Consider the following 17,389-nt stretch of genomic DNA (forward strand, 5'->3'; position numbering starts at 1 on the left):
TTGATTAAAAGTAAAGGTATGGATAAAAATATACAATACTAACATTAATCAAAGGGAAACTGGAGGAGCTATATTAATTTTAGACTGCAGGCTTTGGAGCAAGCAAAGTTATCAGGGATAAAGTCGGATATTACACAAAGACAAAGGATCACTCCTCCAAGAAAATATAACAATCCTTAATGTATATGTGCTACCTACATAGTGTAAAAATACATTAAGCAAACCTGACAGAACTGTGGGGAGAAACAGATGAATTCATTATCATAGTTGGAGACTTTAATGCCAACTATTAGCAATGGTAGGTCCAACAATCAGAAAATAGTAAGGGCATAGTTGAACTCAATAGCACCATTATTCAGTTGATATAGTACTTATCTATAAACTACTTTATCCAACAACAGCAAATTATACATTCGTCTCCAATTCACATGGAACATTCACCAAGAGAGACCACATTGTGGTCCATGAAACATACCTTAACAAATTTAAAAGACTAGAAATCATACAACAGCTGCTCCCAGACCAAAATGGAATTAAACTAGAAATCAAAACAGATAAACAAATGGAAAATCCCCAAATATGTGGAGATTAAACTATACACTTGGAGTCAAAGAAGAATTCTCAAGAAGAATTTTTAAATAACTTTAACTAAATGAGAATAAAAATACAAGTTATCAAAATGTGTTGGATATAATGAAAACAATGAATAGGAGAAATCAAATTGAATGCACATATTAGAAAAGAAAGATCAAAATCAATTATTTAAACTTCCATTTTAAGAAACTAGAAAAGAGCAAATTAAATCCAAAATAAAAAGAAGAAATAAAAATTACAACAGAACTCAATGAAATTGAAAAGAGAAAATCAACAAAATTAAAGCTTGTTCTTTGGAAAGACCCATAACATAGATAAGCCTCTAGTACAAATTACTAAAACCAGAAATGAAAGAGGAGAAATTATTACAGAATACGTGGACATTAAAAAGGTAGTAAAGGAATATTACAAACAACTCTATACCCCAAATGTGAAGACAAAATAGACCAACTCCTCAAAAGACACAATCTGTCAAAATGTACACAAGAGGAAACAGATCATTTGAATGGCCTATACCTATTAGTGAAGCTGAGTAAATAATTAATAAACTTCCAAAAGAGAAAGCACTATGCCCAGAATGGCTCACTGGTGAATTCTACTAAACATTTAAGAAAGAAATTGTGACAGTTCTCTACAGTATTTCAGAAGATAGAAGCAGATGAACGCTTCCTAATTCATTCTATGAGACCAAAAAACAGGAAAAGATATTACAAAAAACAAACAAACAAACAAACAAAAAACAAAAAAAATTATAAGCCAATGTGTCTCATGAATTACATATAAAATCATCAACAAAATATTCACGAATTGAATCTAGCAATGAATAAAAAGAATTATACACCAAAACCAAGAGGGAATTATCCCATTATGCAAGAATGGCTCAACATTTGAAATTTAAGTAATGCAATCTATCACATTAATAGGCTAAAAAGGAAAAATCACATGATCATATCAATAGATGCAGAAAAAGCATTTGAGAAAACTCGACATTTACTCATCATTTAAAAAAAAATTAAAAACTCTCAGCAAATTAAGAGTAGAGAAGTTCCTCAACTCCGTAAAGAACATCTACAAGAAACTTAGAGCTAACACCATACATACCTAATAGTAAGAGACTTTTAGCTTTCCCACTAAGATCAGGAAAAGGGCTATGTTGTCCTCTCTCATATTTCCTTTTCAACATCATACTGAAAAATTCTAGCTAATGAGAAAAGACAAGAAAAGTTAATGAAAGGTATGCTGATTGGGAAGAACAAATGAAACTGTCTTTGTTCAGAGATGACATGACTGTCCATGTAGAAAATCTGAGAGAATCAACAAAAAGACTCCTAGAACAAATGAGTATAGTAAGGTTTCAGGATACAAGGTTAATATAGAAAAGTCAATCACCTTCATTTATACTAGCAATGAACAAATGAAATTTGAAATTAAAAACACAGTATCATTTATATTCGAACCTCCAACAGGAAATACTTAGGTATAAATCTAACAATATATGTACAAGATCTATATGAAAAAATATTACAAAATTGTGATGAATGGAATCAAGGAATTAAATAGAGAGATGTTCATAGATAGGAAGACCCAATATTTTTAAGATATAAATTCTTCCCAACTGGTTCTATAGATTCAAGGCAATGCCAATCGAAATCCCAGTAAGCTAGTTTATAAATATTAACAAACTTATTCTGCAGTTTATGGAAGCAGAAAAGACTCAGAGTAGCCAACGCAATATTAAAGGAGAACAAAGTCAGAGAACAGACATTATTCAATATCAAGACTTACTATAAAGCTACAGCAATCATGACAGTGTGGTACTGGTGAAAGAATAAACAAACAAGTCAATGGAACAGAATGAAGAGCCCAGAAATAGGTTGGTATAACTATAGTCAATTAATCTTTGAAAAAAGAGGAAAGGCAATATAGTGGAGGAGCAAAGAAAAATGTTTTTAACAAATGGTGCTAGACCAATTGGACATCCACATGTAAAACAAAAGTGAATCTAGACACATACCTTACACCCTTCACAAAAATTAACTCAAAATGGATTATAGATTTAAATGTAAAATGCAAAGCTATAAGACTCCTAGAAGATAACAAAGCAATAAAATCTAGATGACTTTGGGTTTACAACAACTTTTTAGCTATGACTCTAAAGGCAAAATCTATTAAAAAATAATTTGGTGATGGAAGGAGAACTGACTCTGGGTGGTGAACACACAATGGGATTTATAGATGATGTAATACAGAAATGTAACCTGAAATCTATATAACTTTACAAACAATTGTCACCCCAATAAACTTTAATTAAAAAAAAAAGAAAGAAATCATAAACTGGACTTCATTTAATTTTTCTTTTCCCCTCAGTGAATGATACTGTCAAGAGAATGAGATGACAATCCACAAACTGGGAGAAAATATTTGTAAAAAACATGTCTGTGAAAGGACTTGTATCTAAACTATAAAAAGAATTCTTCAAACAACAATAAGAAAACAAACAACCTGATAAAAAAGTGGGCAAAAGGAGAGCGATCTAAGATGGCATAGTAGGTAAACACTGTGCCTGCATCCATCCAAGAACACATTAAAATTAAACTAAATTATAGAGAAATCAACCTGGAGAACCATCTGAAGTCTAGCTGAACAGAAGTCTTATAACTAAAAATATGAAGAATTCACATCAAGACTGGTAGAAGGGGAAGAGACACAGAACAGGCCCGAAACCTTCCTGTGAAGGTTGAGAATCAGGAAGGATACCTCAGCCATGGAGGTTCCCCCAGAGAAGCAAGGGATGCCATGTCCCCCACACCAGGCTTGTCAGCCTGGAGTACTTGTCCCAGAAAGAGGAGTCCTCACAACATTTGGCTGTGAAAAACAGTGGGGAGTCCAACTGTTAGGGTGGGACGGAAGGTTACAGAAAACCCAGACGTCCTCTTAAACCGCCCACGCACAGACTCACTCACAGGCACTCACCTTGGGCTCCAATGAGAGGATGGTGACTCAGGGGGCTTCAGAGACATACAAGAGGGCAGACTGAGGTGTGTGGCTTTGGGGGGTGGACTGGAGGACAGTTGGCTTTTTCCTAGTGAGGGGTCCATCTCCCACGCAGCTGGCAGGCAGGTGCCATCTTTCTTGTGTTGAGCCCACCCCTTCTGGACAAATCTGAATCTGATTGGCCAGGTGAGTTCCATTGCTGTGCCCAGCTGATTCACTGGGACTCCTCCCCACCCATCTTGCACACTGCTAGAGGCACTTTCTTCGTGAGCAGCCAGCCCCACCTATCATAGTTCGGCAGGCACCAGGCATGTGGTGCCTGGCCTCGTTGTGCTCTCAGACTTTTGCTGAGCAGCTTCAGGCTCAGCACTGGCATCACCTGGAATTTACATTAATCTGGTAACCACAATTCTTCCCACTCTAGTGACTCCCTGAGACCCTGTCACATCCAACTCACATACTGCATGAAGCATTATCAGTGGCTAAACCTTAAGGGAGCCGGCAGGTGGAGCAGGCCTCCAGGTGTCCTGGCTTTATTGCGGAGCTACCCTAGACCTGGTACTGATGGGAGACATCCTCAACTTGTAGTGTGGCCTCATCCATGTAGTCCAGGTCCAGAATAGTCAGCAAACAACTGCAGATCACTTTGTACCTCCTACAAGGTAGCTCCTGGCTATTTACAGGCAGTGGATGACCTGGGCCTTCACTGGAGCCTCCCCTAAGAAGGCCCAGAACTAACATGCTTAGAGGTTGGCTTCACACCACAGCAGAGCACCGCCCAATCAGTCCCATAAGCAGCACACACAAAGGATGGTCTCAACAGAAACCAGAGACCCCTTTGGTGTATCCCACTCAGTGGGGTAAGCCTCTAAGCTGTGGACATGTCCAAACCCCACAGCCAGTCAGCCTAAGTGTCAATACCGCCCACTGACATGCTAACAGCAATCAAGGCTCAATTATAAGAGGAGGACACAAACAACCCACACAAAGGACCATCCTGGAGCACCGGCTCAGGAGACCAGGGAGACAGTGCCACTGGGCCCCACAAGACACCTACTACATTAGGCCACCTGAGCAAGACTAAGAGACATAGTAGATCTACCTACTACGTACAAACAAACACAGAGAGGGAGGCAAAATGAGGAAACAAAGAAATATGTCCCAAATGAAAGAACAGGAGAAAACTCCAGATAAAGAACTAAATGAAATGGAGGCAAGCAACCTACCGGAGACAGAGTTCAAAACAGTGCTTATAAGGATGCTCAAGGAACTTAGTGAAACTTCAACAAAGAGATTTCAAGCATGAAAAAGGACACAGAAATCATAAAAAAGAACCAGTCAGAAGTGAAGAATACAATCACTGAAATGAAGAATGGACTAGAAGGAATCACCAGCAGACTAGATGAAGAAGAGGACCAAGTCAGCAATTTGGAAGACAAGATAAAAGAAAACACCCAATTGGAAAAGCAAAAAGAATAAAAAAGAAAAAAAAAACAGGATAGTTTAAGAGACCCCTGGGACAACATTAAGCATAACAATATTAGCATAATAATTTTGGCATCATATGGGGTACCAGGAAGGAAAGAGAGAAAGTGAAAGTTTGAGAACCTATTTGAAGAAATGATGACTGAAAACCTTCCTAACCTGGAGAAGGAAATAGACATACAAGGGCAGAGAGTCCCATACAGGATGACACCAAACAGGCCCACACTTAGACACATTATAATTAAAATGGCAAAGGTTAAAGACAAAGAGAGAATCCTAAAAGCAGCAAGAGAAAGGAAACTAGTCACTTATAAGGAATTTCACATAAGACTGTCAGATAATTTCTCAACAGAATCTTTGCAGGCCAGAAGGGATTGGTAGGAAATATTCAAAGTGATGAAAATCAAAGAATTACAACCAAGACTACTCTACTCAGCAAGGCTATCATTTAAAATTGAAGAACAGATAAAGAGCTTTCCATACAAGAAAAAGGTAAAGGAGTTCAACACCATCAAACCAGTATTACAAGTAACGTTAAAGGGACTTCTTTCAGATGGAAAAAATAAAAATAAAAATGATGAATAATAAAATGGCAATAGCTACATATCTATCAACAATTTCTCCCAATGTGAATGGATTAAATGCCCCAATCAAAAGATATCGAAGGGCTGAATGGATAAAAAAATAAAAATAAAACCCTTATATATGCTGCTTATAAGACATTCACTTCAGATTGAAAGACACACACAGACATAAAGAAAAGGAATGGATAAAAGATATTTCGTGAAAATGGAAATGAAAAAAAAATCTGGGATAGCAATACTTCTACCAGACAAAATAGACTTTAAAACAAAGGCTATAAAAAGAGACAATGAAGGACCCAGTAGTCCCACTTCAGGGTATTTATCCAAAGAAACCGAAAATTCTACTTCATGGGGACATGTGCATCCATATATTCATTAGCTCATTGTTTACAATGTCCAAGATGTGGAGGTAGTCTTGGTGTTTGCTGATGGATATTGGATAAAGAGAAGCAATGGAATATTGCTTGGCCATGGAAGGGAATGGGTTCTTGCCATCTGCAGTGGCATGGATGAAACTGGAATGTGTTGTGTTGAGTGGAATATATCAAACAGAGAAAGAAAGATGCAATGAGATTTCACTTATATGTGGAATCTAAGAACAAAATTAACAAACAAAACAGAAACAACCTCATAGATACAGAGAACATTTTGATGGTTTCCAGATGGGAGGGAGGTTGAGGTGTGGATTGAAGAAGGGGAAGAGATTAAGATGTACAAATAGCTTATTACAAAGTAGTTATGGGGATCTAGGGTATAGCATAAGAGATACAGTGAATAATATTGTAAAACCTATATATAGTATCAGATAAATACTAGATTTGTTGGGGTGATAGATGGGAGGGGTTTGGAGGCAGGGTGAAAAAAATAAAGGGATTAAAAAGTACAAATTGGTAGTTACAACATAATCATGGGGATGCAAAGTAAAGCATAGAGAATATAGTCAATGATATGGTAATAACTACTCATATGTTAGTGCTAGGTGGGTACTAGACTAGTCAGGTGAATCACTTCTTAAATTATATAAATGTCTAACCACTAAGCTGTACACCTGAAATTAATATAATCAATATTGAATATCAACTGTAATTGATAAATTTTTAAAAAAGGAGGTAAAGGGGAAGAAAACAAGAGGTTCAAATTTCCTAGTATAAAACAAACAAGTCATGGAGATGTAATATACAGCATGGGGAATATAGTCAATAATGTTGTGATAGCATAGTACAGTGTCAGATGGTTGCTGGTCTTATGTGATCACTTCTTTAGGTATATAAATGTTGAATAACTATGGTGTAACCCTGAAACTAATATAATATTGTACGTTAGCTATATTTTTAATAAAAATCTATTTTTAGAAAAAGTGGGCAAAAGACCTGAAAAGACCAGACACTTCACCAAGTAAGATATATACATGGCAAATAAGCAGAGTAAATAAATATTATCTGTCACTAAGGAACTGAAAATCAAACAATAAAGAGATACCATAGTTGTATACATATTAGAATGATCAAAACCTAAATCACTGACAACACAAAGGCTGTTGAGGAAGTGGAGAACCAGGAACTCTCATTCATTGCTGGTAGAAATGCAAAATGTTACAGCCATTTTGGAAGAGTTTGGCAGTAGCATTTTTTTTTTTAACCAACATAATTTTACCATATGCTCCAGTGATCACCTCATTGGTATTCACCCAAATGAGTTGAAAACTAATTTCTACACAAAAACCTGCACATGAATTTTTATAGCAGCTTTGTTCATAATTGCCCAGACTTGGAAGCAACCAGGCTGTTCTTCAGTAGGTGAATGACTAAATTAACAGTAGTATATCCTGACTGTGAAATACTATTCAGTGCCAAAAAGAAGTGAGCTACAAACCATGAAAGATATTGTGGGATTTTGACATTGGAGAAGTGGTGCATATTTGGAGGAGGTAGGATATGGGAAATCTCTGTACCTTTTGCTAAATTTGATTAAGAGTCTAAAATTACTCTAAAATAATTTATTTAAAAGAAAACAAAGGAATTGAAATAATACATTAGAAAATATATATTCAACACAAAAGAAGGCAATAATAGAAGAAAAGAAGAACACAAAAGGCCTAAGATATATGGAAAACAAATAGCAAAATGGTAGATATAAATCCTACATTATCAGTAGTTACATTAAGTATAAATGAATTCAACATTAATTAAAAGGCAGAGATTAGCAGAATGGATTAAAAAACAATGTCCAAGTATATGCTGTCTACAAGAGACATACTTTAGATTCAAAGACACAAATCCTTTAAAAGTAAAAGGATAGAAGAAGATAAACCATGTACGTAGTAATCAAGAGAGAACTGGAATGACTACACGAATATCAGACAAAATAGACTTTAAAACAAAAATTGTTACTAGAGACAAAGAAAAAGAATATTATGTAATGATAAAGGGGTCACTCCATTAAGAAGATATAACCATTATAAACACATATACACTTTATATCAAAGCCCCAAACTACATGAAGAGCTGACCGAATTGAATAGAAAAATAGACAACTTAATGATAGTTTGAAACTTCAATACTCCACTTTCTATAATAGATAGATCTAGACAGAAAATCCATAAGGAAATAAAAGTCTTGAACAATACTAAAAACCAACAGATATCTGAGGAACACTCTACCCAACAATAGCAGAAGATATATATTTTCTTAAATGGACATGGAATATTCTCCAGGATAGGCTATACGTTAGGCCATTAAACAAATTTCAATAAATTTGAAAGGACTGAAACCATATAAAATATGTCTTCTGACCACAATAGAATAAAATAGAAATCAATAAAAAACAAATGGATAAATTCACAAATAAGGAAGTATGTTTAAATATGTATATTAGAAGAGAACCCTAAAGATTGTACCAAAAAACTATTAGAACTCATAAATGAATTTTGAAATAGCAGGATACAAAATTAATATTCAGAAATAGGTTGCATTTTTATACACCAATAACGAACTATCAGAAAGAAAAATTAAGAAAACAATCCCATTTACAATGGCATCAAAAAAATAAAATACCTAGAAATACATGAGGTAAATTAACCAAGGAGGTAAAAGACCGGCACTTGGAAAATTGTAAGACATTGAAGAAAGAAACCGAAGAAGATATAAATAAATGGAAGCATATGCTGTGCTCATGGATAAGAAAAATTAACATAGTTAAAATGTCTATACTATCCCAAACAATCTATAGATTCAATGCAATATCTATCAAAATACCAATGGAATTTTTCACAGAACTAGGACAAATAATCCTAAAATTTATTGAGAACTACAAAAGACCTCAAATAGCTATAGCATTCTTGAGAAAGAAGAACAAAATTAGACGTACTACGCTCCCTGCTATAAAACTATAACAAAAGCCAATAGTAATCAAAGCAGCATGGTAATGGCATAAAAACAGACACATAGATCAATGCAACAGAATGGAGAGCCCAGACATAAATCCATGCCTACATGATAATTTAATCTATGACAAAGGAGGCAAGAACATCCAGTGGGGAAAAGGCAATCTATTCAATAAATGGTGTTGGGAAAACTGGACAGATACATGTGAAAAACGAAACTGGACCACTTTTTATACCATAAACAACAATAAACTCAAAATAGACTAACGACTTAAAAGTAAGACGCAAAACCATAAAACTCTTAGAAGAAAACATAGGCAATAAGTTCTCTGACATTGCTCTTAGTGTTATTTTTTTCTGATCTATCTCCTCAGGCAAGGGAAACAAAAGAAAAAAAATAATAAACAAATGGGACTACATCAAACTGAAAAGGTTTTGCACAGAAAAGGAAACCACTAATAAAACAAAAAGATAGCCTACTGAATGGGAGAGATATTCTTCAATGATATATCTAATAAGGGGTTAATATCCAAAATTATAAAGAACTCATACAACTCAACACCAAAAAAACAAACAATCCAATTAAAAAATGGTCAGAGGACCTAAATAGGCATTTCTCAAAAAAGAACATACACGTGGCCAATGGATATATGAAAATATGTTCAAGGTCACTAATCATCAAAGATATGCAAATTAAAAACACAATGAGATATCACGTCACACCTGTCAGAATGGCTATCATTAACAAATCAACAAACAAGTTTTGGCAAGGATATGGAAAAACGGGAAACTTGTGCACTTTTGACGGGATTGTAAATTGGTACAGCCACTATGGAAACAGTATGGATGTTCCTCAGAACATTTTTAAAAAATAGAACTACCTTATAACTGAGTAATTCTACTTCTGGGTATTTATCCAAGGAAATTTAAAACACTAATCAAAAAAGATATATGTACCCCTATGTTCACTCAAGCATTATTTACAACAGCCAAGTATGGAAGCAATGTAAGTGCCCATCAATAGACAATTGGATAAAGAAGAGATGGTACATATATACAACAGGATTTCACTCAGCCATATAAAAGAATGAAATCTTGCCATTTGAGACGACATGGATGGACCTAGAGGATGTTATGTTAAGTGAAATAAATAAGACTGAGAAAGACAAGTACCATTTGATCTTACAATATGTGGTACCTAAAGCACAAAATAAACAAACAAAACAGAAACAGATTCAGAAATACAGAAAACACACTGATGGTTCCAGAATGGAGGGCGTTTGGGAAAGTGGGTGAAAAAGGTGAAGGGATTAAGAAATACAAGTTGGTAGTTACAAAATAGTCATGGGGATGCAAGGTACAGCATAGAAAATATACTCGATAATGTTGCAACAACTATGTATAGCGTCAGGTGGGTACTAGACTAATTGGAAGGATCACTGAATAAATTATATAAATGTCTAACCACTATGCTGTACACTTGAAACTAATATGAAATATTGAGTGTTAACTGTAATTGAAAAATAAAATTATATGTATATGACTCTTTTTAGTTTTAAATCTAACTGGGAGTTGAAATTGAAAGTTTTGAGTAGAGCATAATGAAATATCTCTGTTGGAATTTATAAAAAATATTAGTGGTCTTGATTTTTATCTTTCTCCCTAGTGCTGATGTAGAAGGATTGCTCCTATATCTGGGATCACTCTCATCATGACCTATGAGGTTTTTTTGAAAGAAAGTACTCCTTGATCATTACCAATCCCATTACCCCTTCATTTTCTCCACAATCCTTACAATAAAACTAGTTTTGTAAATACCCTTTTCAAATTGTTGCTCAGTTGATGTAAGATGATTATATCAGTTGAAAGCTCAAAGGATTATTGTAAATAGCAATTCCACAAGTTAAACTGTTAGTCAAAAGCTAAGTGTTTTAACTACTATAATAAGAAATGCTCCTTCTCCCAGAAGAGTCTAGTCATTTTAACTTACTAAATATTTATTATACACGTCTTCTCCTAAACAGTGCAGGGATTATAGCAATAAATGAGATTCAGATTCAGTCCTCAGCAACCTTGTGATCTATTAAGCAGATGGTGCTCATATGGCAAGCACACAAATAACTTCAATTACATGCAAAATGTAGTAAATGCAATGATTAAGGCATGAAGAACTATCGCAATTCAGAAGGAGAGTTGATACATCCAATTCGACTACTTAGGAAAACCTCCTAAAGCAATGGTTCTCAACCTTGGCTGCTCATTTATATCACGCTGGGAGCTTTAGGAAACCCTGATGACCAGACTTTATCCCAAATAAATCAGACTATCTCAGGTAAGTGGCCTGAGCATCAAGGTTTTTAAAGTTTCCTAGGTGATTCCAATGTGCCACCAAGTTTGAGAACCAGTGCTATAAAGGATGGAGTAAGGAAGGAATAATTAGAATTAAACAATGAACAAGATTTCAATTGAAGAGGGTAGAATATTAGAGCACTTGGAAGCATCCTCTCCTCATATAGTTAATTTATTTTTATTCCCCAAACCTCAGGACAAGTATAACATTCTATAAAATGCTTCGCCTGACTCCACCGATGATAATAACAATGTTAATAATGGTAATAAAAGCTGATGCTTTTTTATAGCCCTTGCTATATAAGTGCCGCTCTAAGCACTTTAAATATATTCCAATATTTAATCCTCCCAACTACACTAGGAGATAAATAACATTATTATTCCCATTTTACACGACAGGAGGGTAAATAACTTGGCAAAGTTATACAACTAAGAGTGGCAACGCTGGGATTCAAATATAACTCAGAAATCCATGTTCCAAAACATGACAAACCAGAATTAGATGATCTTTATCAAGAGTTTGATAGAACCCATGCATACTTCAATCATACCATGGATCACATTATATTGTAAATGTTTACTAGATGCTCTGTGCCAGAATATGTGTTGTTACTAGAAATATAATGTCCCTTATGTTATAGTTTATCTGTGAAGGAATTTTAGTTTAGAGCAGAGGTCAGAAAACTATAATTCACAGGTCAAATTCTGCTGGCCACCTGTTTTCTAAATACATTTTTATTGAACCACAGCCATGCTCATTGGTTTATTATCTATAACTTCTTTTATGTTACAACATCAGATGGAGTAGTGATGGAGACCATCTGGCAGTGAAGTCTAAAATTTATTATCTAGTCCTTTATAGGAAAAGTTTGCCAACCCCTGGCCTAGAGAATAAAAAAATAAGAAAACCACCAATGACTAAAATAAGGAGCATGCTATGGTGCTCAAGATATTATGGAGACATAAAAGAGAGATATCTAATTTATGTTAGAGGATCAGCAAAAGTTTTCCAGAAGACATGATATTTGAGCTAATTTTGTAAGTAGAATAAACTAAAAAATAATAATAATATTAATAACAAAAATAACACACACAAAAAACCCACCCAAACTTGTCAGTAAGATCAGACAGGGAAGTTTAGCAGTGACCCAGGGAGCTAGAATAATAGCAACAGGCATGAAGAAGGTTGATATGTTTAATTCATATTAATTAGTTCTACATGACTTATGAAAATATATCTTTGATTTCTTCATTTTCACTACGTAGCATAGCTGGTTGTACATATAGTTGAAACTCACTAAATAATCTGTTAACAGAAAATATTAACTCTTAAGTAAAGAATGTTTTAAAATGGGCAGAAAATACTTGCCTATTATTCCTTAAAATTGTTGAACTATAAAGAATTCTGATTCTTTCACCCACTGCCCCAGAATGAAAAAAAAAAAACTACCACTTTTTGTTGATATATATATATATATATATATATATATATATATATATATATATATATGAAACAATGAAGTTTTGCAAATGAGAAATGGTTGTAATTACTGTACCTGGAAAATTCATAGGTAGTTCAAAGGGTTGTGGAGACTCACAACCTTCAGTGTGCTCACAAATTTCAGCTATGATCTTCTTAATTTTGAGACCAGTAATTTTAATCACTTCTCCTGTTGACAAACAGCATTCATTTCCAAACATTTCATAAATAGAACCTGAAAAAAAGAAGAGTAGAAGCAGTTTTGTTTTTTAAAAAAGGATTAAATAATGAAGAACAAAGGAACAAAGTAGTAGTCAAAAGACTCGTATAAAATATTTTTATTCAGTTCCTCTCTTAGCTACCTACTAAACAGGAATTTAATCAAGCTTTGAAAAACGTACAGTATGTACCAGAAAAAAAATTAGATTTTCACTTCATCCATTGGGCAAAGTATAAACAACCTTATTTTTGTTATTATCGCAAATTGAATTCAGATTTTCTCAGCACCTTTGGCACATCTGTCCAAGGTCAAACGACAAACATGTCTTCCCCTACTAGGATTTATGATCTTTTTTTGCAGGGTCACAGAATTAGGTTCATATGAGTCAAGAATGATCTAAGTAAGTACTGCCAACCAGGTTGTGATACAATTCGTGATCCAAAGATAGAGGGTCTGTACAACATGGCTTTATATCAAGAGCATCATATCTGCTTCTTAGGCTTGGTTCTCTTCATCATCATAAATATAAGACTTTTGTCCATTTTATCTCCTGATTTTTGGCAAGCTGGAAACTCTCTCAACATCTTTATGGCAATAGGGGGCAGACCAGCCCAGAAAAATTGAAAAGCTTCATTTTAGTTCAGGATTTCAGTCTCCTTCCCAACAAGCCTTTTATCATAGATGCTAAAGCTAAGCTTTTCACTCATTGATTTTCCTTTTATATCTTCTGATGGAAGAAGGGCAATTATTTAAATGACTAGAAGATGAGCATCCTTAGTTAAAAGGGAACAACCCCAAAACCACATTTCTGGGATATTCTCACTTTACAATTAAACAGTAAACTGAAGGCTGATGTAAATAAACATTACAGAACTGTGGGGTTTGAAACATATCAAATTGTCCCTACCTCCACTATAATTTATAACCTCTTTGTCACACTAAAATGTGAACAATAAAAGCACAAGATTTTAGGTTGTTTTTTTGTTCGTTTTCTGAAATTTTCTCTATTGAACCCTCTCCTCATACAATCTTGCTTGATATATAGTAGGCACCTAAAACATTTTATTAGAATTAATGGTCATCATAAACGTTATTAAACCTGACATCCAATCTAGCTGTAAGCAACTTTGCAATTGTAGCAGTCTCAACAGAGAGCAGAGGGAAGAGTCATATTAGAATAGTTTGAAGAGGTTTAACAAAGGGGCAATTTACACAGAGGCACAGCAGTTCTAAGCAACACAAGAAAATAAATATCCTGATCTCATTCTTCCCCCTCCATTTGATCCTCTGCCAGGGCACCCCGCTGGCCCAATTCAGCCAAAAGCCAGTGGACAAGGGAGACACTAATGCCCCCGCAGAAGACAATTCCCAAGTACAGAATGAAAATGAAAAGCCAGCGCACCAAACGTACTGTCCATTAATTAATAAGAATCATTTTTGCAGACATGCTAGTGTATCTGCTCCTCAAGTTGAATCTATTTCTGTAACTCCCTTTTCTCTTACTCTTCCTTTAACTACATATATGTTCATACTTTTCATTAACTCCAATACATAGTGTTGTTAGCCATCACAAATCCTTTGTAGAACAAGTTGGGATATTAAAAAATAATAAATTCATAGTGACATTTTCCTCCAGTGAACTCAGAATACTTTCTATAATCCTCATTTGGCAATTAATCACATACTAACATTTTACGTCTTTAGTATTATCTCATCCTGTACTTAACTTTTATGACTTTAGTTTTTATTACTCCCAATTCAATTTTAAGTTTCATGAAAGAAAATATTGCACTATACTATTGCATAATCATAACATATCAACCTCTCCTTCATTCATTCAGCAATCTTTAATTAAAACCTACTAAGTGTCAGGCATTGTGATTGGCAGTAGGCATCTAAGATAAAATACATAATCTCTTCCCCATTCCCCGCTCTCTTCCCCGCTCCTCCTCCCCCAAGAATTGTCTGGAAGGGAACAGACAAGTAAGCAGGTATTGAAACAGTTTATGAGAAAGTTATAATTTAGGAAATACAGGTCATTGTGGGAGAATATTGGAGGCATTTAATTAAGAAATTACATGGGGAAGAGATTAGGGAAGGATTCCTGGAGGAGATGAGAGCTGAGCTGAGTTTTAAAGGAAGCATCACTAGATGTTAGGACAGGCAGAAGAAATGGTACTTGAAAATGCACTGAGATATAAGCCTGATACATTCTGGAAATTTCAAGCAGTTTGTTATGTCTCTAATGTAAAGTATTAAAGGAAAGTAGTAAGAAAACAGACTAGAGAAGTAGAGGAAGTATAGATATGCAGCACCTTTATGAAATAACCAATAAACAAAAAGGCCAGTCAAAATTTGAAGCATCCTCAAAGTCAGAAAATCTACATTTTCAATCCCAATTTAATGAGAGGTCATATGTATCTAGGTGCTTACTATCCAAAGTGTGGTCTACAGCATCATCTGGGAGCTTGTTATAATCTTGGCCAGACCCCAAACTTCCTGAATTAGAACCTGCATTTTAACAAGACCATTGGATGATTCATAAGTACATTAACATTTGGAAAGCACTGGCCCAGGCAACAAATGCATTACTGAAATAGTCTCTGTTGTGAGATTGTTGCAAAACTGACCAGTGAAGGAAGAACATGTCACACAGAGGAAGCATTCGGTGTCTTTGAAGTAGAAGACAGTCAAAGTGGGACAAGGAAAGGAAAATACTTCGAGTAGAACAGTGACATAAGATTTTTCTTTGCCACATGAAACAGGACCTAACGTAACCTATTTCATTTTAGCTGAAGTCTGTTGGGCTTCATTTCAACGCGATGGGTGTTTAATTGTAGATGTAACATAAACTGACTGATGTGAAATGCCATTTTTTTCAAAGGTTCCACTGGAATTCAAAATTAAAAGATGAATTTATGTGAAATTACTTATCAAGTCACAGGGAATGGAAGCCAGAGAATTCTATGAGGAGAAAATTCTAAGTTTTAGTCACCATACAAAAAAACTTTTGACTATTCAGGTTTCTTTTAAAGCATAACTCTCCTTTTGGAAAAAAAAAAAGAAAATCACTTCTTTCAGTTATATAAGAAAATGGTTCTCATACAAATACTAATCTGTAACATTTATCTTTAATTCTTTGTGACTTCCAATTTTCTCTAACCAAGAAAGCTGTTAATCCACTTTCAATAAAGAGTAATCAGGAACACCTAACACTACAAAGTTATTTTCCTAATGTACAGTATGTAGGTGATAAAAACGTACAGTAAATCCCAAATTCCTGACACTTGAAGCATTCTTGTACTTTCTATCAATATAACGTCTCTTAATATATACTTTCTCCTCAGTGAAAATATAAAATGGCTAATTTTAAAAATAGCCAATTTTCGTAATCTTAGAAGAAGCACATATAATGTGTAACTGCCTTTTAAAATTTTGCTGAGATATGTATCTGCACTATATATTTGTGTATATAGTTAGATATAGATATAAAAATAGTTTTTATTTCATTTTAACAGGACATACATTTCGAATATGCAAATCTCAAATCTATTTAATCTTTACAGACTGATTCTTTCCAAGTCAGAGCATATGTATTCAGGATAATGCCCAACATCAGAGAAAGCTGGAACAAAGCAGCCTGTTGTCAGTGATCAAACATCGCCCCTGAAGGCTATACTGAAAAGCCATGTGCCTTTGAAATCACCTTCTCTGTAATGCTACTTTGCTCAATAAAAACGACACATTAATATCCTTTTATGAGCTCATCCCCTTTTTGACAATTCATATGAGCAATGCTGTGATCACATCAGAACAACCAAAACAATCAGTTCAATAGATTTTCTTCCATTTCCTCTACAAAGTTAAAAATGTGTGGCAGTCAGGGAAAAGGAAACATATCATTTAGAAGTTTTTCTTTTCTCTTTACTCAACATTCACCCATCCCCTCACATCCCCATCCCCTTCTCCCGCCACACCAGGCCTCTCATCCCCTCACCTCCTCATCAGCCTGTCAAAGTTCAACCAATCCTACATATTCAGCTCATACTCATTGTCTTCTTTAAAGCCTTGCTAAGTAAGAAATAATTCTTTCCTCTGTGCTTCTTTCCATGTATCTCCGTCATAGACCCTATGTGATTATTATCACAGCTTCCTACTAAGGTATTATTTTCTGACCATTGATATTATGTATATTTTAGAATTTATTATGAGTTCCTAGAGAAGAGATAGCTCTTAACTACATTTATACTCATCCTCACATACACACAGCTAGTAACACAATTTTGGTCACTTAGTAGATC

General features: G+C 34.7%; 1 protein-coding gene across 1 annotated transcript in view; it reads right to left on the reverse strand.

Moving 5' to 3' along the window:
• The window catches only part of THEMIS (thymocyte selection associated), a 167,456-nt gene that overhangs the window by 111,162 nt on the left and 38,905 nt on the right, over positions 1–17,389 (reverse strand). Inside the window, exon 2 of the mRNA XM_033102695.1 lies at positions 12,945–13,103. Coding sequence (XP_032958586.1) covers positions 12,945–13,103 — 159 coding nt within the window. The remainder of the gene's footprint in view (positions 1–12,944; positions 13,104–17,389) is intronic.

This window comes from Rhinolophus ferrumequinum, chromosome 3 (genome assembly GCF_004115265.2).
Source record: "Rhinolophus ferrumequinum isolate MPI-CBG mRhiFer1 chromosome 3, mRhiFer1_v1.p, whole genome shotgun sequence".
Classification (NCBI taxonomy): Eukaryota; Metazoa; Chordata; class Mammalia; order Chiroptera; family Rhinolophidae; genus Rhinolophus; species Rhinolophus ferrumequinum.